Raw genomic sequence first — 25,772 nt, 5'->3', positions numbered from 1 at the left:
ATCAGAGAACACTCATTCTCGAGGGCATCGACAGTCATTGGTTTTCAATGATGCTTTCGTATTAGCGGACACTTGTTGACTGGATTCATGAAGGAACCGGGGCGACAGGAGAAGGACTTGGCGAACTCTTTCACGTTCATCAGGGGCCCGTTTACCTTGTACCACGCTGGGCTTCGAGAACCCACCGCCTCAGACGTACTCCTTCCGCGGTTCCGGGCTCCCTCGAATTTCGCGTTCCGATTCTCGCACAAGTTCCTCGCGTACTCCACGAAGAACAGTTGCGTTGCGTCCAAGTCCTCACTCCCCTTGAAGCGGTACAGTTTGCGCTTGTAGGCCACGTAAGACAAGTACGCGTCCAATGCGCTGCCGAGGGCGAGAGCGTTGAAAAGGTCGTCCAGATCGCGAGTTGACTTCGCAAAAGGTGGCGACGACCCCGACGATGCGTTTGGAGCCGACGGCGTCTTGTTGTTGGGGATTGTGGACGAGTACTGATCCCAGAGGCAGTCGGCTGCGGTGTCGAAGTACCGGAGTAGATTCCAGGTCATGTTTGCAAGCGCGAGGTTGCTGCTGGTGAAGTAGAGCGCCTTGTAGATGGCGTAGTAGATCCGAGGGCCGACCCTCGCTATCTGCAGGTGGCGTACCGATTCGTCTAGAGCTCTCGGCTGCAGGTTGAACACTGGCAGCGGGACCTCAAGCACCTTGTACGGGTAGGCGAGGGTGGCGTCCGTGCTGAGGAAGCCGCCTTTCCACTGGACTGCCGACAGGTCGCTGCTGGCGTCTCTGGCTGACTGCACCGCGGACTGGAGGAAGGTGATGACCTGCTTGGGGTTGGACACGTTGAGGCTGTCGTAGGCGGCCGACAGGTGCTCGAAGGTCCACGTGCTCTCGACGAGGTCAGGGTTCAGTATCTGAAAAACGAAGGCAGTAAGAATGTACGAGGTTTTCTTGGGCACACGTTTACTGTTACGCGGATCGTCATGCCTCCTATGCTAAAGGATTGATTTGAAAATAAATTGCATATTTAATTTTTCATTTCATTTTATTTCAGCATTCTTTGACAAAGAACAACACGAATGATAGAGCAAGAACGAAAAGCCGCCATGCAGCAGCTTGACAAAGGTCTTTGCCCCTGAGTTTGGCAACGGGCACGAGTACTGAACACACACGAGAAAAGTACACACCTAGCAACTAAATACACAAGAAAACATAGTTCTACGTAAACAAGGGTACCAGGATATACAAGCACAAAAGAAATTTCACATGAAATTCCGCAAACAGGATTACGCAAACTGTGAAGATTGGCAGGAAACAAAATTAACGCTTTAGACTCACGCAGAACGCAATGTGCAATAAATGAGAGAATCGTTAGCGAAATACCACAGAAAAATGGCTATAGCTTACAAAATTATTTTCTAAATTCTTTAAGGTTGCAATTTATTATAGGTTTATATTCATTCAGAATGTATGGGAAGTTGTGCTGCAGTGACTGCAATTTACAGTAATTACGAAATTTAGGTATGGACCACATATCACTATTTCGCGTATACAACGTGTTTGTTCTATGCTTAAGGGAGGCCATGGAAAAATGTTTAAGGAATTGGGACTAAAATACAATTCACGTAAAATTCGAAACCCGTACATGTGTTCTATTTTGACTGAACTGAGGTCTTTGAAGGCTGTGTCCGTTGAAGCGAGATATTCCAGGTTAGCAATGAGGCGAACAATTTTCTTTTGAAACATAAAAATTTTGTTACTATTCGTTTTGCTTGCGGTTGCCCACACCAAACTGCAATAGTTAATATGCGACATAAACAAAGCATGGTAAATTTGAAGTTTCGCCTTCACATACAAACGCCATCTACAGCGAGATAACACTCCGGTAGCTTGAGCGAGCTTTTTGCAGATAAATTAAATTTATTTATTTATTTTATTGGGCGGGTGTATATCAGCATCACCGGAGTGTATGCGAAGGTCCCTATTAAGGATAATTAGTTATAGTAGGCCACGTTGAACGGAAAAGACCCCCCTGACGTGAATACACTGCGCACCGGGCCGTTTCTACGTGATTTCATCCGAAGCAAATAAATGCACTCGCAGCCACACAATACACGTCCCATAGCACCGATTTCAGAGAGCTTAAATGGGGCCTGAACCACTGGGTCCTTCCGTGTGAATGACAAATCTAGGCGTGAATAGAAAGAGTTGCATTATATTTGTAAGAGAATGTCATGACGGCAAAAGTACTGTGTACAGAGAGTGTCGCATCCAGCTAAGTCAAGATGGCCTTTGAAGAACAGGAAGAATGCCATTAACTGGACGGAAAGACGAACTAAAAATATTAGAGGCAGAGAATTCACTCTGGCGACGCAGGACAGAAGAGGGTTGAGGTAAATGTGAGTGGACTTAGTCCTACACTGCAACTCAATAAAGTGGACGCGGGTTCGATTCCCGACCGCGGTGGACCCGTGATGGAGGTGATAAGCAAAGACGCCCGTACGCACGAGATTTCGGCGCACGTTAAAGATCCTCAGGTGGTCCAATTAATCAGTGGAAGAAAACTCTGCGTCCTCAGTCCTGTACAAAACACGCAGCTTTTATGCACTGCTAAACCAGTACGTTTGTCAGAAGTAGTAAGAAGCTGCGACGATGGCTGATTCCCTCAGTTGCCCCGATTATTAATGATGCTGCTGAATCATACGGTTGTCTTTTGGGCTGCTAAGGATTTTGGCGAATTCTGAAGACAGTGCATAATATAAAACGTTCTGCCAAGACAGAAACTCGCTAATAGGTATGGAATTCACGTTCTAAAGCCAGCCCGAAAGATCGCTTGGACCAGGCCGGCCGTAACGAATCCAGACACAGTGCTCAAGGGAGGCGGGCGCAAGGGGGCGAAGGAGTCGAAGGAAATGCAAAGAAGCTACAAAGCCTTTCCCGTCACTTTACCAACTCGAGGTTGAGAATGTGCTGCCCGCGCGTTGCGTATTTAGACACTTTACAAGTATTTTTTACGACAAAAGAAAGCGAAGTGTTCTCTTCACGTCAGGATCCTCGCAGAGTTTGGGACGTCAACTTTGACGACATATTAGTGCAATTAAGGAGCATCTGAGCCTGTTTGGCCTATAAAGACCACATGGGAACAGAAAAATCGTCAGTATTACCCATAATCTAAGGGAAAATATTTAGATTCTGAATACTGAGATACGGTGAAACCTTGTTCGAGAAAAGTGCAACGTCACTGCCATAGCTCGTGACGAAGGCCGCGACTGCTAACATGGTGCTTTCTCTGCTCCCGAATTGGACTACGGCTTTAGCTTTAACTTCTCAAAGCAGACATTTCTCAAGTTCAACTATACAGTGCAGACAAAAATAACCGTACGGTGAGCTCAGTTGCCAACCCACGTGGCATTAGCGTTGCTGATCGACGTGTCGCCGGAGAAAGGGCTGTCGACCGCAATTCCCCCTTCGCTGTGCTTTTACCTGCGAACGGCTGCACAAGTAATGTGGAAAGAGAGAGCACGAGGTCGCGGGTTCGATACCCGGCCGCGGCGGCCGCTTTTCTGATGGAGGCGAAAAGCACAAACCCCCGTGTGTTCGAGATTTCGGCGTACGTTAAAGATCCCCAGGTGGTCAAAATTAATCCAGAGCCCTCCACTACGGCGCGCCTCATCGTCTGCATTGCGTCGGGTATTGGCGAACTCCACTTAGCTCAGGTGGTTTAAAGGAAAAAAAAACGTACCTAAAACTAATTGGGTCTGTTTTTTGTTGGGTACGCCGTTGATTTGAATGTTTCACCTGCCGGGGTAGCTCGGTGATTAAGTCGTTAAGTTGCTGAGCCGATGGACGTGGTTTCGATTCCCGACCACGGCAGCCCCTTTTCAGATGGCGAATAAGACCAGAACGATCGTGTGGCCATATTTTGGAGCTCGTTAAAGGTCCCCAGGTGTCCGAAGTTAATCCGGGGCCCTCCACTACTGCGCGCCTCATAGCTTGTGTAGCTTTGGCGCGTTAAACTCCATAGTCATTCAAACAATTTAAATTCTTGTAGCTTGCGCGTTTTGAATATGAGAAATAATTCCGGCTAACCACTGCAGCGCAATCGAGCAGGAAAGCAAACAAAAATATTTAAATGGGAAACGGAACATGCGAATCCGGGTTCTGAAACCAAGCATGCTTCAACGTTTCCCCAAATCTATGTACCAGGCCTCCATCTACCGCTCTTGTTTCAGCCACTTTACATGACCGCCTTCGAAAGCAATTACACAGAATAAATGTAAGACATATCAGCTGCCGCAGCTGGCGACCACCGAAAGCTTTTTCTTCATTTTAAGACGTTAAGAGATAGAATAGACCACGAAAGCAGGTTAGCAGGTTCGAGCTGAGAATGATGCCCCGTTTGAAAATAATATGATGTACATCCAAACTAACGTTGTTAAATTCCGCGGGTAGAACACCTGGAAAGAACTCAGTGGACACCTAAGCACTTCTTGAGAATGATCAATGAGAATTTATCTCTAATTGGTTAAGAATATTCGGGTCTTGTTGGCCCCGCACCTGGCACCGTAGTAACTGAGCAACTACTGCGCCGCTGGTTGAAGCAGAGGCGTATTGCGAAGCACAGAGCTTGCTGTCGTCTAAGAATGGCCAGTTAAACGCCACGCTCCTTTTAAGTGCAGAACCCTTTAGCCGCTCGCCCTGTCGTCCTATAGCTCGCTCGCTCGGCCCAAGTATATAGAGCACCAAGGCGGCGTCCCGGGGTAACGCTGTTGTTCGCGGCGTACCCCAGAGGCTTCGAAAGCAAAGCGGTTTGTATAGTCATAAGCGCTCGTGAAACGCTGGCGCTTGTCATACATCTTCCCGTTGTTTAGCGCAAAGAAAACTGCAGCCACATTTGAGGCAAAATATACGTAATTAACCGGCAACGCCCGCGTTCCTTTAGTTAAGTTGGTTTTAAACGCAAAATGTGGAGTGCAACGCCGGCACGTGCGGGAGAAAAGCACAAAGAGAACAGGATTCCCGCTGGCGCAGTTTCAGGCAGGAGGCGCGCGAGCACCCCCTGCGAAGGCGGGAAATTTGAATTGCATGTGGTGGTAGCAGTAAGCGGATAACGGTGCTACAGCCCGTTATCTCGAATCTCTGCTATGCACTTCCGACAGCTTTCACATTGAGTGGGACGGCTTTAATTTTTTCTTTGTGTTGCGGCCACACCCACGTGACATGTCGCAGCGAATGGGGATGTCAGCACGGCGTACAGTCACGTTCGGAGTGAACAAGCGATATTTTTTCTTTGGTTCAATCAATACCATACACCATGCCATTAATTCCAAGCAAATAGGTGCATACAAAAAAATTTCTGTAAAAAAGCTAGCAGTTTTTTTGCCAGTAAAGAAAAACTAATCCTAAATAACCAATGCTTGCTTCCACAAAAAAGTTATCTTGGACTGAGGTATATGTTTATTAACACAAAAGTGTTATTTTCCTGGATACCCAAACATTTGAATGATGTAATATCCGTTACGGTAGTGACGCCAGTTCAACGAAGCAAGCGGCCTGAAAAAGGTGCACCCCTGCACACAGGGTCTTCTTGCAGGGAAGCAACCTTTAGTACTAAAGTGTACGTTTTACTTAGGGTTGTTTGCTTTTGTGTTTTATATTTTAACACGACAGTGTTTTATGCCGGCATACACCAAGATTTCACTGACGTCATATCCGTCACGGATATGACGCCAGTACACCCTTGCCGAAGCGACCCGCCAGCAGGACATCGCTCACCAAGCTCACCCACAACACAGCCACCGACCCGCAAATCGTGCTCAGCTGCAGATTTCGTTGCCCATTCGACGTTCCTGTTTTACCGGTTCCTATGACAGAAGAATCAGCCACAGTTTTTTTAAACGTTTTAGCTTGCTGTACGATATGGCATATATTTATATCGCCAATACCATGTAAGAGTTCATGGGCTGAGTAAAGCTTTTGATTATGCTTTTAGCCTTTGGACTCCTTTAGGTGGGTTTGGGACTTCATTTTCTGCTTACTCACAGTTTCCTCGTTTACTTTGCTGACACCAGCAACAACTCAGGCACGGCTTCATTTTGCCAACTTCCTTCATCTGACACTGCCTCGGTTTTTCTTTTCTTTCCCCACCTCATTCGACCTCCCTCGGAGAATACGCCATTGCCCTTGCAATTGAGCACGCCACTCACACCGTCCCTATACCGCCTCGCCAGTATATAAATTTTCTCCGACAGCCAATCAGCACATCGCAATTTGGTTCACCATAAGACCCGCCCATACACCGCTTACTTAGTTAATGCAATACCTGCTTCGAATCCTCGGCCACGCTTCACACTGGTGTGGGTTATTAGTTACGCTGGAATGAACGGCAGCGCTTTAACAAACGCGCTAACCCGAGCAGATTTCCCGGGTCCGCCCATGTCCTGGCCAGCCCTTTACCACCCGCCGAGAGTTCGCACTCGGAACCGCGGTTCCCGCAGTTATCACTTACACGCCTTGTGTCGTCGTTTCCTTGTCCCGTCTTTTTGCGCGGTTTCGAATTTCAGTATGCACCACCAGCTAGCCCAAACCACCGTTCTAACGCAGATCACTTACACGCCCAGCGACTGCCACGCACCCTGTGCCCACCCCCAGTCCCCGCTTAAAGGGACCCTGCAACACTTTCGATAAGCGCTTTCACTCTTTCCTTCACGCCTGGGACCACTCGGAAAGCCATAGCTATCGCCAGCACGGAGCCGCACTGCGTTATTTGGCCGTCGCACCAGATAAGCCTTCCATTTCTGCTTTGTTTTTGGGGCTTTATTTTTAAAGTTGCCATCGAAAAGCGTTAGTTGCTGAGAATGAAGGAAAACTGGCCAACAGCCGCTACATGGACTTAGTGACGTAATTCGGGCCGTGGAAGAACGTCAAGACCGGGAAAGAGAGAAAAATCTTTTGATCGAGTTTACTAGTTATCTGATGGGCATAGAGCAGTAATTTTTAGCCGAGGTATACTTTGCGACCCCCTAATTTAAGTACTGGGTGTCTTGGATGACTACGTTCTTCAAGCATTTAATATTTCAATAAAAGTTGAAAAAAGTGTTGCAGGGTCCCTTTAACTCGGAAGGCTGCGTGCCATATTCGGCAGGCTCAGACCTCTGAACTCCCCGCTCACCTCTTTCTTTACCGCATCAATCGGCGTCCTGGCCTTCCTTCTTGTCCAACCTGTTCTTCCTATCCATCCATCCCTCAGTCTTATTGGGAATGCAACCCACCATCCCTTGCCTCTACCACTTCCTGGCAGCTCCGGCTGTCTCCCACGCTGGCAGTGAACACCCAGGCTGCCCAGGAAGTTCTCTGTGAACATGTGCACCGGGTCAGAAAGAACATTCTCCGACACTACGTAGACCCGCTGAATTGAAGACTGAAATCAGGAGCCGGATCTGGCTGCTGCGGACCATAAAGTTTGTTCTCGCTCTGTCTGGGAATTCCCGCTCTGTCTGGTAAATTAACTGATATATTTATTGAACGGTTGGTTGATTGGTTTGTTGTATTTTCAGACGGAGACGAGGCTAAATAGTTTGCTCTAAACGGAAAATCAGGAGCTGCTGCAGGTGCCGGACAGCCCCGACTTTCTCGCCCTATGGCCCATTTGATGCTTCCAAGTTAATATTTTCTACGCGTATGGGAGTCATTCCGCGCAGGGCAGGCGTGATTAATTGACGCTTAAACTTCAAACCTGAACGTGGTTGCACCGTCGTAGTATCGGTTTGTTGTAACGTTAAGGTAAAGTAAGCAACGGCTTCCGTTCCTATTCCGGACAGCGACTGTCTTCGCTTACCTGCCAAGACAGGCCCCTCAGGAATTCCAGCAATGCTTTAGCCACGGTGGCTGTGGATGTCGTGGAGAACAGTGAGCTCGTCTGGAGGCAAACGGGCAACTCAGCTCGTAGAAACGTCACCAGCTGGACCAGTTCGTCGGGCTTTGCTAGTCCCGACAGCCTTGACGTCCAGTCCCCGTGAAGCCGATGCATGGCCACGACAGGTTCAAACCGGCTCAGCAGCCTCATGCAGGCCTGGAGTGAAATCAGAGGGGAGGAATGTAGCCGGCGACTGTGCTGTGTTTCTACAATCTGTCATTCGCATGATTGACGTTATATTTATGAAACGGTGCATTAGCGACCGACTGAGATCTGTAGGCTCCTATTTTACAGGGGTGCGGAAACTTTTCCGGCGGGGTTGTCTTCTACACGCTATTCAAGCGAATGGCTGCGACCGCAAGAACCTCAAGAATAACCGCGCGCAGAACCTATCCCGAAGAAACAAGATCAGAATTCAACCCTGCAAAAAAGTTCACGCACCCCAGAACGTTTGCAAAATTGGACATGAAGGTCTCCTGCCGTGCGACAGTTACACGAAGGCAGTTAGGGAAAATGCCCGAAACTTTCATTTGGCCGAGGACTAGTGCAGACATGGCAGCACATAGGCGTCTCCATAAATGGCATAGCAAGAAGAACAAAGACTGGGTGGCCACAAACGGAGATTGCCATTATGTATGCTCAGAAACGGTTGCGCTGTTTTTCAGTCAACTGTAATGGAAATGCTCGTAAACAAAAATGAAGCAATAGCAAGTAGTGAACTCAATGAATTTAGATCAACACGCCTCTTAAAGTGTGCTGCTACCTTCAATCGAGGAGCCGGTGTAATCCTCTAGGGTAGAAGTGAAACATTTTGAAATGCTGACTACCCTTGTCGCGTGACCTTTTGTCGCATGCTGTTTTGACGCCGTTCCAAAAAGCGGCAGTCTCTAAAACGGTCTTTTCAGCCGTCATACCCAGCTTTCTCGCTCAAAATTACAACCTTTCGGGAACCTAGAAAAACCACTTTAGGAAAATGATATTTGGCATAAAGCTAGAAGCCAACGTGAAGATTAAAACGTTAAAAGAATATTTCCGGTTTCTGTATATTTTTTTGTGTAATTTGCTGTCAAATCTAACTCCCCATGCATTTCTATGGGATAGTTCCCATGGCTCAGGAACCCTGTCGCGCAACGTGCGCGACTTGAAACTGTGCACAAAGCAAGTATTCACCCCAAATATTAGCTATGCAAAAGAACTTTTCATTTCGCTGAAAAATTGCAGAGTAATCACTGTTGAAAGGACTGCCATGAGCGGGAAAGCTGCACATGAATGAGTGTTAAGAAATCCGGCACATAATTTTAGCACTTTTCCTATTTTCTGGTGGACGAAAAGCAGAGAGGGGAATATTGCCTAGGACAGCTATCACCTGTAACAGAAAAAATAACTATTTTGTGCCTAATAAGCTTTCCATGCCTGCCCAATATTAAACAAAGAGCATGGAACATAGGTGTATTAGTCTCTTTTTAGTTTTTTGGGGGGAGATGGCGCGTCATCACCCCACTACAAAGGGGATAGCACTACCAATCATCATCGTCGTCATCGGCGTCAGTTCAACGACTTTATTAAAACGACGACTACACGTTTGTTTTATAGCTGCGTCCTCAACCAATAGTATATCTTACACCGTGCAACAGGCAACCAGAGTATGCGGACTCTGCATCGGCGCATGTCGGTACCTTAACGACGGTTTTGCTTCAATATTGAGAGCAGGCATATTTCCGTCGACGTGCAATAGCAAGGGAGTCGCGGCCATTGCTTCACTTATTGAGCCGGAAACAACAACAACAAAAAACAAGTTGCGGGATTTTACAAGAACATGAAAAAATTCCCAGGACCAAGCTTCTCAGCGGTACAATGGTTAACACTGCGCTAAATATCTCGTCTTATTTGATTGTAAAGAAAATTGTTTCCAACTCAGCTAAACAAGCGGAACTATACTAATTAAAGGGACCCTGCAGCACTTCCCATCAACTACTCGAAATGTATTTCAGGGTAAAGTCTCTTGTCCCAGCAATCTCCTCCCGCAAGAATTATGGAGAGAGAGAGAGAGAGAGAGAATAAACTTTATTTCGAGGAATCCGTTCACTATCACAGAAACTACGTGCCATGAGAAATCGCGCATCATTGTTCCCTCTCAGCTCGACCTCGGACTACGCGACGAAAGCTGCACTCTCTCTCCCGGAGAGAGGGGCGGCTCGCGGGCCGGGGAGTTTTCCTCTTTTCTCCGAAAGGTGGAGGGGTCTATTTCCGGTCTGGTGTCACAAAAACGCAGGCATGGCTGCCATCTCGGAAGCGCGCGCTCGGGCTGGTAGGGCGTTTTTGAAGCAATAAACGTTTGTTTTCGAGTGAAATGGTTGAGAGGGAAGTATTTTAAGCCCATTGCTCAAACTCCGCGCGTACTCAAAACACAAAAGAAACGGCAGAACGGTGCGTACAGGTTCAGGCATAGAAGAGGTTGGTACGCAGCGCTGACGACGGCGGATCGTCACAGGAAATGCGGGAAATAACCGCGAAGTTGACCAGCGACAGCCGATCGGACAGCCATGGCCACCATGACGTCGTTTAGGCCATGCCAGGGGCGCATAATGAGGAAAACTGAAGAGAGCGCGGTTGGTTTTGTGTTTCAGAGCGATTTGCGCGCTCACAGCTTCACGTGCATGTGTAATATTTGGCTGGGGTATTTCTGGTAGTGTAAGCTAAGTGTCGCGTAGGTTTACTTGCACTGCTCAAAGAGTGTTGCAGGGTCCCTTTAAACTTTTCGCCTCTTTCCTGGTTACCCACTTTTAAGGCATGAGATACGTTGATATCGGTGACACGAGAATGGTTTAGTAAACGCGTGCTTTACTTATCTCCACGCGAGCATTCCCGCCAAGAATGAAAAAAGAAAACGATTGGCGCAGGCAATTTCTGTTATGTGAGTACTTGCACTGTTTTTTTAGATATTTTGAGAAAAAAACTCTGGGCGTTTAGAATCTTGGAAAACTCGGTAAAATTATCTTGATAGACGCTAAATACACCGCTGGATATTATTACTGAATCTCCCACACAATTAGGATTCACCTTAAAACAGTCCTTCTGTCTGGGTAATTGCTTCAGTTTCAATCCAGCTTTGGAATTCAGCCTCGGAATTGCTTCATGATGACGACCTCAGGGGGCCCGAAACCGGGGTAACCCAATATACGCATGGAGGAGACATTTGTTTCCTCCAAAATACAGGAAGCGGGAACCAACAATTCTTATGTTGTGTGGTGTATAACGGCTTTAAGTAAAATCATCGCCATAAAACGTACCTGGTAGTCGTGCAGGCTCGTGGGATAGTTCCGGTGCCGAGCGTACGCCAGGCTGGCGGGAACGTTGGTGTCATCAGCTCCGGTCCCGAAGGGCGATAGCAGCAGAAGCAGTCTGAAGCCCAGGTAGTTGGCCATTTTCGACTTGGATCCCCTCGCCCTGAACAGACTTGTTCGGCTCAGCCTTTCAAAGAGCGCCGGATCTGGTGTCAGTACCTCGGAACCGTTCGAGGCATCGCTCCCTTGACCGGGTCGTAGCTCGGCGAACATCCTGTCCCAGAGAAGCCACTCTCCCATGTAAGGGAGCTCGTCCACCAATTTCCTGCAAGGTGGGTCGGAGAAAAAAGGTTGGATAAAGATTCAGCACTTCAGTTTTTCGAGCGGCAATGCAGTTTGTGACGCCATCCCCTCGTCTTTATTGGAGTGAATCTGCCCTCTAGGCATCCCGACGAGACCCTCGCGAAGACAGGAAGGTACTCTTTCATTTCGCACCGTAGTGTTCGCGTGAGCTCACCATATTTGTGATTGATCGATTGTGGGGTTTAACGCGCCGACGCAACGCAGGCGATGAGGCGCGCCGTAGTGGAGGGCTCCGGATTAATTTTGACCACCTGGGGATCTTTAACGTGCGCCGAAATCTCGTACACTTCGGTGTTTTTGCTTTTCGCCTCCATCAGAAAAGCGGCCGCCGCGGCAGGGAATCGAACCCGCGACCTCGTGCTCAGCAGCAGAACGCCTTAGCCACTGAGCCATTGCGGCGGCTAGCTCACCATATTTGTATACAGGGTGTTTCGGGCAGCACTTCACGTAGTTTTAAAAAAATATCGGCTTTCGAAGGGAACAATGCTTTTCTTGCGCGAAGTGATCCGGGGCCGTGGCGGGCGTACTAGAACGAGTTCCAATTTCTATTTAGGGTCACAATTTCTTGTGCTCGTTAATTAACTTTTTAATTATTGCACTTGGGCGTGTGGTTGTATTAAGGAAATTTTAGTGGACCTTGAGTTTATCCGGTATCGATTTTTAGATCTGCGTCACCGTAATTGCGTGTAGAGATACAGCGCTCAGAATCCCAGATCTCCCGTTGAGCGCTACGGACTCTGTGCAGCAGCTGAGCGCCGCAAAGCCACTCCCACGCCCTGATCTCAACCGGAGCTCTACACGTCACACGCAGGCCGAGCTTTATCTTCGGCTGTGTTGCGTCGTCGCCGCGTTTGCGTGCGGTGATAAAGCCGAAGATTCCATGGGAGCATTTAAGTCATAGAGTTTTGAGACTGTATGCATTTAAGTGCGCTTACGTGATTCGAAAGCCTGGTTATTCCTATGACCAACTCGTTGGCTTCAATTTCGTGTTTGCGTCTATTTTTTTTACTTTAGTTCTTTTGTATTTTGGCGCGTATTACTTCTGCTTCGTAGTGTTTCCGTCTGTGCCTTCGCTTTTGTTTCTTCGTTTTACGGAGCGAATTATGTCAGCAAGCCAGGTGGCCCAAGCCCCAGCTTCCCTAGAATTTCCTAGGTGTATTGTCTGCGTTGCCGTCCCGTCTCAACCTAACACGTTTCACTGCCCCAACTAACAATCCGATATTTATGCATTGACTAGAGTAAGACTTTTGCGTGGGTGGTGCGTACCGTTTCTATTCGAGGTTCAACACGGTGAGGCATCACGAGGCATGTACTATTCCACAAATTCGATTGATTGATTGTGGTGTTTTACGCGCCGACGCTTCACAGGTGATGAGGCGTGCCGTAGTGGAGGGCTCCGGATTAATTTTGACCACCTGGGGATCTTTAACATGCGCCAAAATCTCGTACACACGGGCATTTTTGCTTTTCGCCTCCATCAGAAAAGCAGCCGCCGTGGCCGAGAATCGTACCCGCGACCTCGTGCTCAGCAGCGCAACGCCTTAGCCACTGAGCCACCACGGCGGGTCTATTCCACAAATTGACGTTTCCAATCCGCAGTGTGTGAATTTCGTGAAGGGCGCACATTACCTTCTGAACGCTTCCAACACTTCCCTAACCCCGCATGTGGGTGTGTGCCGCGAAGAAAGCAACAACAACGACAACCGCTACAGTTCTTCCGGTGGAGGCAATAGCATAGCGGGAGCGCGTCGGGCTACTAATCTGGAGACTCGGGTTCAAATCCCATCGGATCACACGAGCGTCTTTTTATTAGAAACGATAGTCTTTCTTGGGCTACTAAAACGCAGAAATTTTGGTCTGTCTGTCTGTAACTCGATTCAGCCACCCGGCCAAAGTGAAATAAATTCTGCGCAATAGTTTTATATACTCACAGCCAAATCTAAACGTCTCAGTTCGGTGTCAGTGTTCAAACTTGTCAACACTGTTGAACAAGAACGAGGCATTACCCAAATATAAAGCAGAAAATCAATACATAATAGGATATTTGCAGTGTTCCTTTATTTTAAAAAAATCATGGATACTTGGTTTCTGCGATAGCAAATGAATTACTACATCAACGGAAGAAAACCGTCGCTTGCTGGTGCCAGCGCTACCTCCTGGCGGCATTTAGGAATCAAACTGCAATAGCAACGAAAGGTTCCACTTGATGGAATCCACATTGTGCTTGGAATGCTCATGCAGTAGGGCATCGTGGTTCTGTATAAATGCTGTAGCAGGCGGCGTCAATTCACGCGCGTCTCCGCCGTACGGCAGGGCTGGCATCGAGACATTCGACTTGGAGCCGTAGAACGCGGTAAATTCAAATTGATTGAGCAAACCTCTAGCGTGTTATCTTGGGAGGAACGAGACGGGAAAAGAACAGCATGAGATGTGAGCGGGAAAGAGAAGGGAGGCGTTTACTTGGTAGGTGCGCCAATGGACTATCGTCTTTCGCCGACATTTGCAACGAAAGGAGCACATATGCGGCCATTTTTTTATTTACTGTTTACAGTGCGGCCATTTTCTTCTCAGGACAGTGGGTACATGTTTTCGAAGAATTGGTCATTGATGTGTTGGGTGAGTGTGCCTGAACTAGTAGGCAGAAGCGGAAGGATGAAAACTAGCGTCATTATCTGTCATTTCCGCCACGAGAGCCTCTTGCAAACGAAGGTCTTGAAAACCATACCTTGAGCAGTTCCGAAGCTTGAGCGCCTTGGCAGAAATCGACGATGACTCCTCGAAGACGGCGGCGAGGAGGACGTCCGTTTCGATTGGGTCGTACAGGGACTTTTCTTGTACGGCCTCCACAAGCTGGTCGTAGGCCTTGTCGGATTGGTACACAAACAACAAGAATCATTTAAAAAGTACACGATAATCTCGAAGAAAACACCAGCTCAACCTCTACCGAAGCAGAATGAAAAATGTTGGACGTGTCATAGGCTACATTCTGAAAAAGGTTGATTTTTTTATATTTTTATTATCCACTATTATGGTGGCATATCCCAGAAAAGGGAGCACGTGGGCTGGTGGCGCCTTTCGAAGCTAGAGGATGCAGCGCATTAAGATGCTGTTAGTTTTTGGGTTTCAACAAGTGCGCAAAATAATGTTGATGTCCTTGCTCAATCCTAAAAATAGCTCTGCAGATAAAGAATATTACATGTATTGTACGTTTATAAGTTTTTTTTTTTTTTCACCGCTTCTGCCCTAAAGTCTACAGCGTTAAGCTGGGCGAGTTGGTTACCAACTAGGGGATTCATCGTAGTATAGTGAACATTAAGACAGCGACAAAGCAATGAGTGAATTCTGTTAACACCTATCGGTCTCATTTACGCCATGCGATATGGGCCGGCGCCGTAGTGTGACTTGTAATACAAGCAAGTGTGACGTTTGCGATACTGTTTTGTTTGTTTTCGCAGCGTTTTTATGATTACCATTTCGATGTATCATGCAGATATTGGTGTTCTCCGTCTTTCTGCTGCATAAACTGAGTTGAAATTCTAGGGTGTGTTTCGTCTCCTCTTTAGCTATAGATATATATGTCCCCGTCTAAGTGTTCGCTAGTACGATGAATTCCCAACTTAAAGTCTATCGTAAAGCAAAGCTTCACTACTTTCGTCCAGCGGTTCCGCCGCGAACGCGCAAGTTCACCTTTTGAACTCAGATACACCCACTGCGACACAACCCTTGAAGCGCATTGCGTGGTTCGCTGGGCCCGCTTTCGGCGCTGCGTAGAAGGCCCCGTTTTCAGTCGTTCTGCTCAGCTAGCGGCGGCAGCCGCTGCTGTTGCGGAAACTCAGCTGATCGGCACCCGACCAACCCAGCTGCCTCCCACGCATGCGCCGCTGCGTCGCCGTGGGCTATGCGACTCATCTTGTGCCGCGTTCTCCGCGAATGAAAGCGAGGCGGGCCTCCTTCTGTGAGAGTTGCACTGGACCGAACTGCGTTGAGCCGTGATCGGCAATACAGCTACATCAAAGCTTAACCAAGTGAAACCAAGCCAAGCTTTTGCTTTGCAAATCCAAGGTTGGTTGACCTAATCCGCAGCCCTTTTTTTATTGGTACCTTTTCAAATGCCACCTTCCTTAATGGCCAGCCACGGTGCCGTGAATGTGTCTACAAACAAACAAACAAACAAACAAACAAACAAACAAACAAACAAACAAACAAACAAACAAACAAACAAACAAACAAGCGAACAAACAAACAGACAAACAAACAAACAGACAAACAAACAAACAGACAAAAAAACAAACAAGCAAGGAAGCAAACAAACAAACAGACAAACAACCAAACAAGCAAGCAAGCAAGCAAGCAAGCAAGCAAGCAAACAAACAAACGAACAAACAAATGAATAAATAAAGAAATGAGAATGAATAAATGGAGTTCAGTTTCTTTTTGCCTGCGAGGGACTGTGTGGATAAGCTTTACGTGGTTGCTGATCGTGTAGGAACCTCAACAAAAATGCGTGAGAACTGCGCAACTAACAATTTAACATTTCCAAATTCAGGTAAGGGCAAATGTAGAGCAGCTTTACGCAGTCAGGTCTGCCTGACGTGTTTGAACGTTTGCTTACATTTGCTATGCAGATGTCACAGTTCTTCCGTAATTGTTAACCGCGCACAATATACTACGTATCCTTTGATGTGAAGTTTTTATTACTGATGCTATTTCTGGTTTTGATTGATCATCACTACTTATGAATGGAACGGAAGTGAACCACGCATTTATCGCAAATCAGAAAACCCTATGTTTTGTTCCGCTCAGGAATGGGGCACATGCGTTGAGAATTATGTCCCCTGATATTCTTTATCGAAGCTGAAGTAGTTGGACAAGAGTGTGTTCTCGGTGAACAGTAATCCCATCTGCAATAATAGAAAGAACACAAAACCGCTTAAAACAAGCAACGCCATGCTTTCAGCTGTATAAACTTAGGGGCTAGTTTTTCCACGGATGCGAAAGATTTTGAACTTTTGCTTCCTGAGGTTAGAGTTTACGAGTTTGGAGTATGTCAAGTTAACTTGATTTTTCTTTCGTTTCACTGCGATTTTTGTGCGGCAAATATTTTTTGAAAAGTACATTCATATTTCCGTTATTTTAGGACGGCGCGAGTTATTCCCTCTGGTGCTTACAATACACTCGATAGTATACAAACAAAATGCACGTCTTGGTTGGGGCCTAAATAACACACGGACAATCCGGGAACTGAATAAATGTCGAATGTGATTAATAACGAGTTTGCACATGATGTAGCGAGTAAAGGGAGAGTGTCTAGTGAAACTGCGAACCATTAGAAAGACGGCGCAGTGCGATAGTACATAATGACGCCTGTAGCCGTCTGCGGAGCCTGTATTTAAAGTAGTAAGTGCTGGAAGACTCCACCAAAGCGTGAGTAAAAAAAGATTTCAGTTAAATTACACGACGCTGCTACGAATAAAGTTTCCGCAAGTTTACTTCAATGATGAGGTACGTGAAGGGTATACAATGGGCTTTGTTGGAATGTGTAATGCGCTTTTTTTGTAAGCAGGGGAACATGAAGCTGATACCAAGCAAGCGAAGGTTTTGTACTCATATTATTATTGGCAACATTATGCTTGGTCTGCACCTGTATTTAGCTGCGCGCACGCTTATAAGCAACTGCGTGATTGTGATGAATCACCTGTCGAACGAAGCCGTATTCTCGACCGCTTTCGATGCCCTCGTTGAGCAAAGGGTCGGGACCGAAGAAGGCGTAAGCGGCCCTCATGCCAGACTCTGCAGCCGGGTCAACCGTGAACGTCAAGCCAAAGACGGGGTCGAAGCCGTATGCGGCGACCATGCGACCGAAGGTCGTGGAGACCGACACTGCGGCCGCGTCAACGTCACTGTCGTACGGCCAAGCCACTAACGCTACAGATTGAAGAGCTTCGTGTGCCAGCTTGGGGAAGAAGTCCTCGGTAGGTGCTACACATCCCTGCATGAGAAGTTGGTCAAGTAGTTGCCAAGACACCGCAAGCGTAGTCGATTGCGACTTTCAGGCAATATTCTTTATCCTTAGCACAAACCTTGACAGCCGCCAATCAAAACAGCGAAAATTCTTCTAATGTATGGAAGATGACCAAGGTTTCCTGCTATCTGCGGTAGATAGTTGGTCTAAGCGATAACCCTAAAGCCACCCCCCTCCTCTGCTCAGGATATCTATTAAAATAAATGTTATCAATTTTATATTTTTGACCGTTTGCAAAAACACAGATCTGCATTGCGATGGAGTGCTTAAAACATTTAAAATTAGCGCACTACGCGTCATTCTATATGTGAAAACCCAATTCACTGCCCTTGAGAATCTTTGCCAGAACTGCCTTCCGCTTGTTTGTGGCTGCCATGTTCATACCTCAAGCAACAGTCTTAGCTTTTCGAAGAGTTTGTTGTGGGACTCCCTTCCGAGCATGTTGAAGACGTCTAACGTAAACACGTCCATGAAGTCAAGGTCCACCGAAACCACGGCTTGTCCTCTCGGTAGAGGTCGCTCGTGGGACCATCGGTTGCACGCGTACGCGTAGAAGTCGTCGCAGGGGTTCACGCTGGGGTCCAGCGAAGACCTGCGTGGGGAACCCGTGTGGTATGTTCAGATACCAAAGGTTCATTCTAAGGTTGATTGTATAAGGCATCTCGTCACCTTACCCCGTGCTAAAAGGCTGTTGCGATATTTTCGCTTTCTGCAACGATGTGAGAATGCGCGAGCATCACATTTCGGTGCGTGAGGTCTGAGTTAAATATTGCTGAGCTTAGGGCTCTTGAGGGCATATCGAAAAACATGCTAGACGACAGTGGGGAAATATTTCGGCCTTTAAGGTGAGTTCTACTGGGGGCATTTTCCCTCCAAGTCGTTTTGCAGCAATTGTTCGCAGCGCTTCATTTTATGAAGGCACCACGCGTCCGAGTGCTGGTACCACTTTCCCTGACGAAGACAGTGCTTGTCGCCTGCCCAGTAGACGAGGTAGACGCAGACGATGGAGAAACCCGGTTGATGATGTCATAGTTCGAACTTGGAGGAAGAGTAAGGCTCGGTTGCTGGCTGGTTGCTGGATAACAGACGAAGAAATAAAGTCTGGGCGAATGACCGGAACGAAGGCACGAAAAAAAGAAAAGACACTTCTCCCTCTTGTTTTCGTCGTCTTTTTTTTGCTCAGTACTGATTTCTCCGTCAGTGTCAGAGAAAAAAGTGGACATGTAATGTAATTGTCCCCATTAATTGTAATTAATGTAATGTAATTGTCCGCATTACTGGACAATTGCATTAATGTAATTGTCCCGTTACAATTACAATTAATGTAATTGTGCGCATTAATTTTAATAATGTAATGTGATTGTCCGCATTAATGTAATTGTCCAGTTACAATTACAATTAATGTAATTGCCCGCATTAATTGTAATTAATGTAATGTAATTGTCCGCATTACTGGAAAATTGCATTAACGTAATTGTCCAGTTACAATTACATATAATGTAATTACCCGCATTAATTGTAATTAATGTAATGTAATTGCCCGCATTACTGGACAATTGCATTAATGTAATTGTCCAGTTACAATTACAATTAATGTAATTGCCCGCATTAATTGTAATTAATGTAATGCATATGTCCGCATTACTGGACAATTTCATTAATGTAATTGTCCAGTTACAATTACAATTAATGTAATTGTCCGCATTACTGGACATTAATGCGGACAATTGCTACGTACTGAACCATCAGGGTAACAGCGTGGCTACTAATAAACAGGACTAGGCATAGGGGAAGACCATTAACTGTGTGAAGAGATGAATTCAGAAACATAGCTGGCAAAAACGGAATAAGGCATCGCAAGAGAACAAACGTAGAAGAGTCGAGTCCTTCGTCTTGCTGTAAGCACCAACAGGAGGATAATGATGATGCTGATGCTACTGATGATGATCAGTGGGCAGCTTGTAACGTCCCTGTTTGCCATTCGTGAAAAAACGTGCGAATTGTTCTGCCGATATTGACTGTCAGATTGAAGACATGGAAGTTTATACTGGCGTTTGTTTATTTTTTGGCATGAACAGTATTGTGAAACACGACCAATAATGCGACGTTCTGACTGATTCATTCCTTAAGATCATGATTTTGGCGAAGTGCTATCCCCGACTGCACCAGATATGTGTTCTCATTTTAGTGACTGTAAAGGGTGTCACGCCACACTTTGAAATAGGCGAGTAAAAACGTTGGAATTGCTATGAAAGCGCCGTAGCGAACGACATCTAACGCATACCTGAGAGCTGCTCCTTCAGCCAGGCAGGACTCCGTCCAGCACACCTTGTCGTCCCACTGCCCGCTGTGTCGATGCTCGCCTGGCCGTGGTGTCGTTGCCGCCTGTGCCTCGCGCGTCGTGTCGGCGGGGACAATGACGGGGAAAAGGGGCGGGTACGGAATGGTTCTGTTCAACCCCCAATGATGCCGTCGTCGTCTGTGCCCAGAAAGGGAGTTTGCCGGTTAGGGCAGGCGTGACTAAAAACTTATGCAGATTAAAAGTTGGGTATGTAAATGCAAATAATTGCGCGAGCATCAGAGAGGTAATTTTAGGTTGTTGTGGAGCAAGTGCCATTTGAGCGACATGGAATAAAAACATACAACACAGAAACAGAAAATATACGAAAAGACATACAAACATACTTTCAAGCGACCTACAAAAGCATAATATTATGAAAATACAGCACTTTTATGCATATCGTTGAGCCGTGAGTTATAAAAAGGAACTCATTTCGTCTCCCAACTGTCCTCCCTACCGTGAAAATTAATCTGTACACACAAGAACTAAAAATAACTGGAAAAGATGCGTTTGCAGAACAAATTACGCAACCCAACTGCTGAAGGAAGAACTTCCGGAAATGCTAAACATTTTTCGCACAAATAACATTAACATCGAAATGACACCAAACAAGGAATTGCAGACGCTCTTTTATTTGAGTAATTTACTTGGATGAAGAAATCGCTTCTGTTAGTTTTTTTTTTTTCATTTCCCTACGAGTAGTAACCGCTATACATTTTTTTTTGTTCCAAACTTAAGCGTTCCTTGATTTTCTTTAATTTCTTGCCGGAAGACATTGGGCCATGGTTTCAGTAGAATTGCGTTATGGCCGTCATCTCGCACGGGAGTAGTTTGTCAAGACGGCCCTCCTGATGCAACTCTATTAACACTGCTACCAAGTTAACTTCTGATCACACCTTTACCTTATAACATCTCACAGATTAGAAACCACACCAGCAGGCACCTTACAGTTTCACTTCTGATATTTTCCCCACAAATAATTCAGCGCACATACATACGTATGTTGCTCCTAACAAATGTTAAGCCTTGTTGTGAATAAAAAAATGTCGTTGATCCCGCTTTCAGAGGAATCGGTAAAACACGGAAGTGAAATGTACCTTCACAGAATCATGCAGTTGAATCTTTATTCTGCATCGATATGAACTTGCAAATCACTATATTTCGTCAGTATGACACCATCAGACGCATCAAAATTAGACACTGTATTGCACGCGCCGGTAAACCCGGGTGAAACCACACGCGCTAGCAAACCATGCGAACGAAACCGAACCAGTTGCCAGTGAATCGTTTGGTGAATTCACGCTCCGCTGCAGTGAAAAAGTATGATTTGCAGAGCTGTCTTGTGGGTGTGCTTGGAGAGCGACGACCTGCTGGCGCGTCGCATTGGCAAATGTGCGACCACCGCGTTCCTGCTCCGTGGAGTGTAGGGCAGACGGTTGCATTGCGACGAGCTCAGCTGGCGCCAACGGTCGGCGCTCATTAGCATCGTGATGTACTACTTCGCTTCTCCCCTCTTAGACGGCTGCACCACCTAAATGGAGCAGGATATATAGCGTGTTCCCACAACTGTCTGCGCTTCAGCTCATAGAGCAGTGGGAAAAGCGTCTGTCGCCTCCCGTTGCGGCGACAGACACCCCGGCTCGAATCCTGGCGACACCGCATCAATGACACTTTTCCTGACGATGTGATTTCCGTGACGGATATGGCGTCAGTCAGATCTTGGTGGATCGAGTAATAAAACACTTTCGAGTTACAAAATTAAATCAACACTGTGTGTAGCTGCAGCTACACACAGTGTTAACCCTGTCAAAACAGCGGAGCTGCGCACGGTTCTCTTGTGTCGGCTCGAACGTCGGCTTGAGCCGGCTTGTGTCTTGTGTCGGCTCGAAGAATTCGGGAGCAAAACGTCAGCGGCGGGAGGCTCAGTCCCCTCTCCCTCACCCTGCGGGAGGGAGGGGGATCTCCCCTGCGAGAGCACTGCGACCTCCGCCGGGCCTGCGACCTCAATCCAACCCCTGCGTGACGCACGGCCTACGAGAAAGGGATAAACATGTTCGACGCAGAACAGCTCGCAGGTTAAATTGAAATACAATGCGCACATTCGGATGCTCCAAAACAGTGGTCGCAACACGGTTCCCGCGAAGCCTGCGAAGTTACATTCGCTCCGTCGAAAAAACTGCGTACTGAGTTAACGGAAAAAACTTTGGATGATTCCTCTGTCATAGGAATCGGTCAAACACGAAAGTGAAATGTACAGGGAAATCTGCAGCTGAGCCTGATTTGCGGGTCGGCGGCTGCCTTGTGGGTGTGCTTGGCGAGCGACGTCCTGCTGGCGGGTTGCTTCGGCAGAGGTGTACTGGCGTCATTACCGTGGCGGATATGACGTCAGTGAAACCTTGGGGTATCGCGGAATCAAACACTTTCGTGTTAAATATAAACCATTTTAATAAACTATAAAACCTTCTTTATATAAAACAAAATATAGAACCCGAAAACGAGTAACCGTAAGTATAACGTACCCTGTAGTACTAAAGGTTGCTTCCCTGCAAGAAGAGCCTGTATGCAGGGGTGTAACTTTTACAGGCGGCTTGCTTCGTTGTACGGGCGTCATTTCTGTGACGGATACCGGAATAAAACACTATCGTGTTCAAGGAGGTTAAAAAAAATGGCAATTTTTTTTAACCTCCTTGATCGTGTTAAAACGCACTGCGTACCTGTTATAGAATCGCCGTTTTGCTGCTCCCCTTCGTCCTGGCGTTGTAGAAACGTTTGTTGCCGTTTCAAATTTGACGATGTTTCTGGAATCAGCCAAGAACTCCGATTGAGAATCTTTTCTCCCAGATTCGGGCCGGTTGTCGTCGTGATTGTGCGTTTTGCTCTCTGCTCCACCGAACCACCCTGGCAACGTTGGCGGCGACTCATTCACGAACCAAAAGGCCAAGGCGGCGAAACACAGCAACGCGGTCAGCGTTCCCCCCGCTGCAAAATAGCTGTGCCACCAGCCTGGCTCGGACTTCTGCGGACGGCCTCCTGCCGGACCTCCCTGTCGTCGAGTCGCAAGCAGCTGGTCCCCGAACAAGCCGCGTCGGGACACTCGCTTTTCTTTCCGCCCCTGCGGTAGGGATATGAGCGAAACAAAATATTCTGCGAGGAAGTCTCCCCACAAACGTGTGTGGCAGAGCGATGGCTCCCGAGAGACCTTTCGCGGCAACTGAAATGGTACCAACGCTGAACTTTACTTACGGGCCGAGTTTCATTCGTCTCTGCCAAGTGTCGTTGGTGAGAGAACAACCACACTTCAAGTGAAAATAAAAGTCAAAGAGAGTTTTATTTACATCGCCAAAAAGAACGATGCGGGTAGGCCCGGACAAAAAGTGAAAAAAAAAATCACTTGAGGGACGTCACAAGGCATATAGCGAAAACGCACAGACCGTATATGACGTTATTATCTCGAATCTTACAAGAACAACACAATCTAAGAGGAATTTATGAACAAAGTATAAAAACAAAGCAGGAACAACACAGCATAAAACTAACAGGGAAAAACTCTGGTTGATTCCTCTGTCATGGGAATCAGTAAAACACGATAGTGAAATGTGCAGCGAAATCTGCAGCTGAGCATGATTCGCGGTCGGCGGCTGTCTTGTACTTGGCGAGCGACGTCCTGCTGGCGGGTCGCTTCGGCAAAGGTGTACTGGCGTTATTTCCGGGACGGATATGACGTCAGGAAAATCTCGGAGTATCGCGGCATAAATATAAAACCCGCAAACGAACAACCCTAAGTATAGCGTATTTAGTACTAAAGGTTGCTTCCCCGCAAGAAGACCATGTGTGCAGGGATACACCCTTTACAGGCCGCTCACTTCGTTCTACTGGCTTCACTTTCGTGACGGATATGACGTCACTGAAATCTTGGTGTATCCGGGAATAAAACACATTCGTGCTAAAAAGCTGATCACTGCTCGGTTGCTGGAGGGGACCTTGGTGCAACACTTAAGCGTAAGGGTCATTTCGAGAGCAGCACAACATGGCATGCTGCGCACTGTGCTGTTTGATCCGAAATGGGAGTAGACTGTAAGCCGCACCGCAGCGTAGCAGGAGCGATAAATCGGTGTGCGAAAGCAGAAAGACCCCTTCCACCCTGTGTGAAATCTGTTGAAACATCGGAGCGGTGGGTTGTATTTACGAAGATATCGTTTGGTTTCGGCTTTTTTCGCCTGCGTAATGTCGGAGTAGCATCAGTGGCAGACTGCCACGTAATTTCCTTCCGGAGAGTGCCGGTATAACAAAAGTTACAGCCGTACACTGTAACCATACTCTCTCCCTGGATGGGCATGTATTTACAGCGGGCAGTACTTCTAACATTTGCAACTTCATGGCGCACTAACAACTTATAACGAGCAAACTAAACTTGGAATAATTGTAGACGTGTCCTGGCGGCTAATTTTCATATAATTTGTTTCGGGATAATTTGGGTAACTCTAGTTATGGGCGTTTTCTGAAACCGTACTTCCTCCACAGAAGGACATGCTTCACTGCGCACTGCGCAATGAGGGAAAGCCGGCTTACAATCAAGCTTGCACCGATATTTTAACCCAAATGCATGGCTGGAAAGATATTTATCGAGGGACAATATGAGACGTCTTATATCAGAATATGAAGCCCCCAGGGCCTCTTTGTACAAACCCGCTCCTGAGGAAGCGTGACACGATATTAATAAAGACTGTCCTCAAGCCCGGCCCTACAACAGCTCCACTTCTAGAACAATTCACCTATAGCGTCAGGAGCCGGTAACAGGACATCCTAGCATTAACAGGTTCCTAGCATTAAATCCTACTTCCAACCCCTGACGCCAGGAGCGCTAATGGCCCGTACAACAAAGGCTAGGAAATAACTTATTTGCTATAATACTGACACAGCGTCGAAGCTCCGCTGCCCAAACAAGCAAGCAGTCAGGCGGCACAGCGCATTAAAAGGGGCGCTCCCGTTATACGATGACGGCAGGTGGCGGAGCATTCGCATTGCTACAAAAAAGCCTTGCTGACGTAAGGAGGTGTTTTTTCCAGCACTTATGCTTGGCACAGTTCGAATGACAATTTTGGGCAATTAAAATGGCAACTAGTTATCTTCGGACTCAAGACTCGTGAAGAGATACGGATTACGGATTCACAAGTGTAATTGAAAATTATGATCTGAATTCACCGAACTGTTATGCAGGCCCGTGGTTGTGCACCTTTCCTGGCCGCCCTGACAAGCGCCAGAGACGAGAGCGTGTCGTCCTGGTAACCGCATTCGTTTTACTTTCTGTGAGCCCGCAAGGTATTCAGAAACTCGCAGTATTCCGTCTGCTGGTTGATGCACCGGTTGATCTTTTCCCATTCTAAATATAAATGGTGTACTACCAAACCTGAATAAAAAACTGCATTGCGTTTTGGTAGTTTTCCGGTTAATGGCCATGGTACGAGCAGTAAACATTCCTACCTTACTGACAGACGCTATAGTTGCTGTGGCCGTCGTTACGGACTGCCACGAGCTCTCTGCAGTTCCACTGCGGCTACTGCGAGAGCGACTGCTGTTGCTGCTGCTTCTGCTTCGCCTTTGCATAGGGCGGCTTGAAGGAGAGTGGCGGGTGGCTGGCCTTACTCGGCCTTGCATTCGCGCCATCCTCTCGGGCGCGCTCGGGACGACCTGCCGCGGCGGCGTCAAGTAGATGCGGGGAACGAGGTTTACCGGAGACCGAGGGGCTGGCACCGGCGTGGTAGAGAGCAGTGGCATCTCGCGTGTTCCGTCGAACGGCGTCATCTGGTAGGCCGCTTTGCCCTCGGCCTCCCCCGCTGCCATTCCCTGGTGCAT

The 25,772-nt window shown here is 47.3% G+C and overlaps 1 protein-coding gene across 1 annotated transcript; it reads right to left on the bottom strand.

Moving 5' to 3' along the window:
• Positions 1-44: 44 nt before the first annotated feature.
• Positions 45-25,772, bottom strand: LOC144148622 (neprilysin-2-like). The gene is made up of 8 exons (XM_077680133.1): positions 25,573-25,772; positions 19,863-20,057; positions 17,963-18,170; positions 17,252-17,545; positions 14,282-14,418; positions 11,200-11,518; positions 7,832-8,065; positions 45-908 (listed from the first exon to the last, which is right to left on the bottom strand). The coding sequence occupies exons 1-8, from the start codon at positions 25,770-25,772 to the stop codon at positions 45-47; spliced, it is 2,451 nt and encodes an 816-aa protein (XP_077536259.1).

The sequence above is a fragment of the Haemaphysalis longicornis genome, unplaced genomic scaffold (assembly GCF_048455015.1).
Source record: "Haemaphysalis longicornis isolate Haplotype H1 unplaced genomic scaffold, Haemaphysalis longicornis Haplotype H1 scaffold_8, whole genome shotgun sequence".
Lineage (NCBI taxonomy): Eukaryota > Metazoa > Arthropoda > Arachnida > Ixodida > Ixodidae > Haemaphysalis > Haemaphysalis longicornis.
Note: the sequence above shows the minus strand (reverse complement) of the source record. Positions and strands in the feature narration are given on the sequence as shown.

Excerpts from the sequence above, each read along its gene's own strand:
- LOC144148622 (XM_077680133.1), bottom strand. The coding sequence starts at position 25,772 with ATGCACCAGGGAATGGCAGCGGGGGAGGCCGAGGGCAAAGCGGCCTAC. Across the intron at positions 20,058-25,572 it reads CCCGAGAGGATGGCGCGAAT|ACGACGACGGCATCATTGGG; the intron begins GCAAGGCCGAGT and ends TTCTGGGCACAG. Across the intron at positions 909-7,831 it reads TGAGGGGCCTGTCTTGGCAG|ATACTGAACCCTGACCTCGT; the intron begins GTAAGCGAAGAC and ends TTCGTTTTTCAG.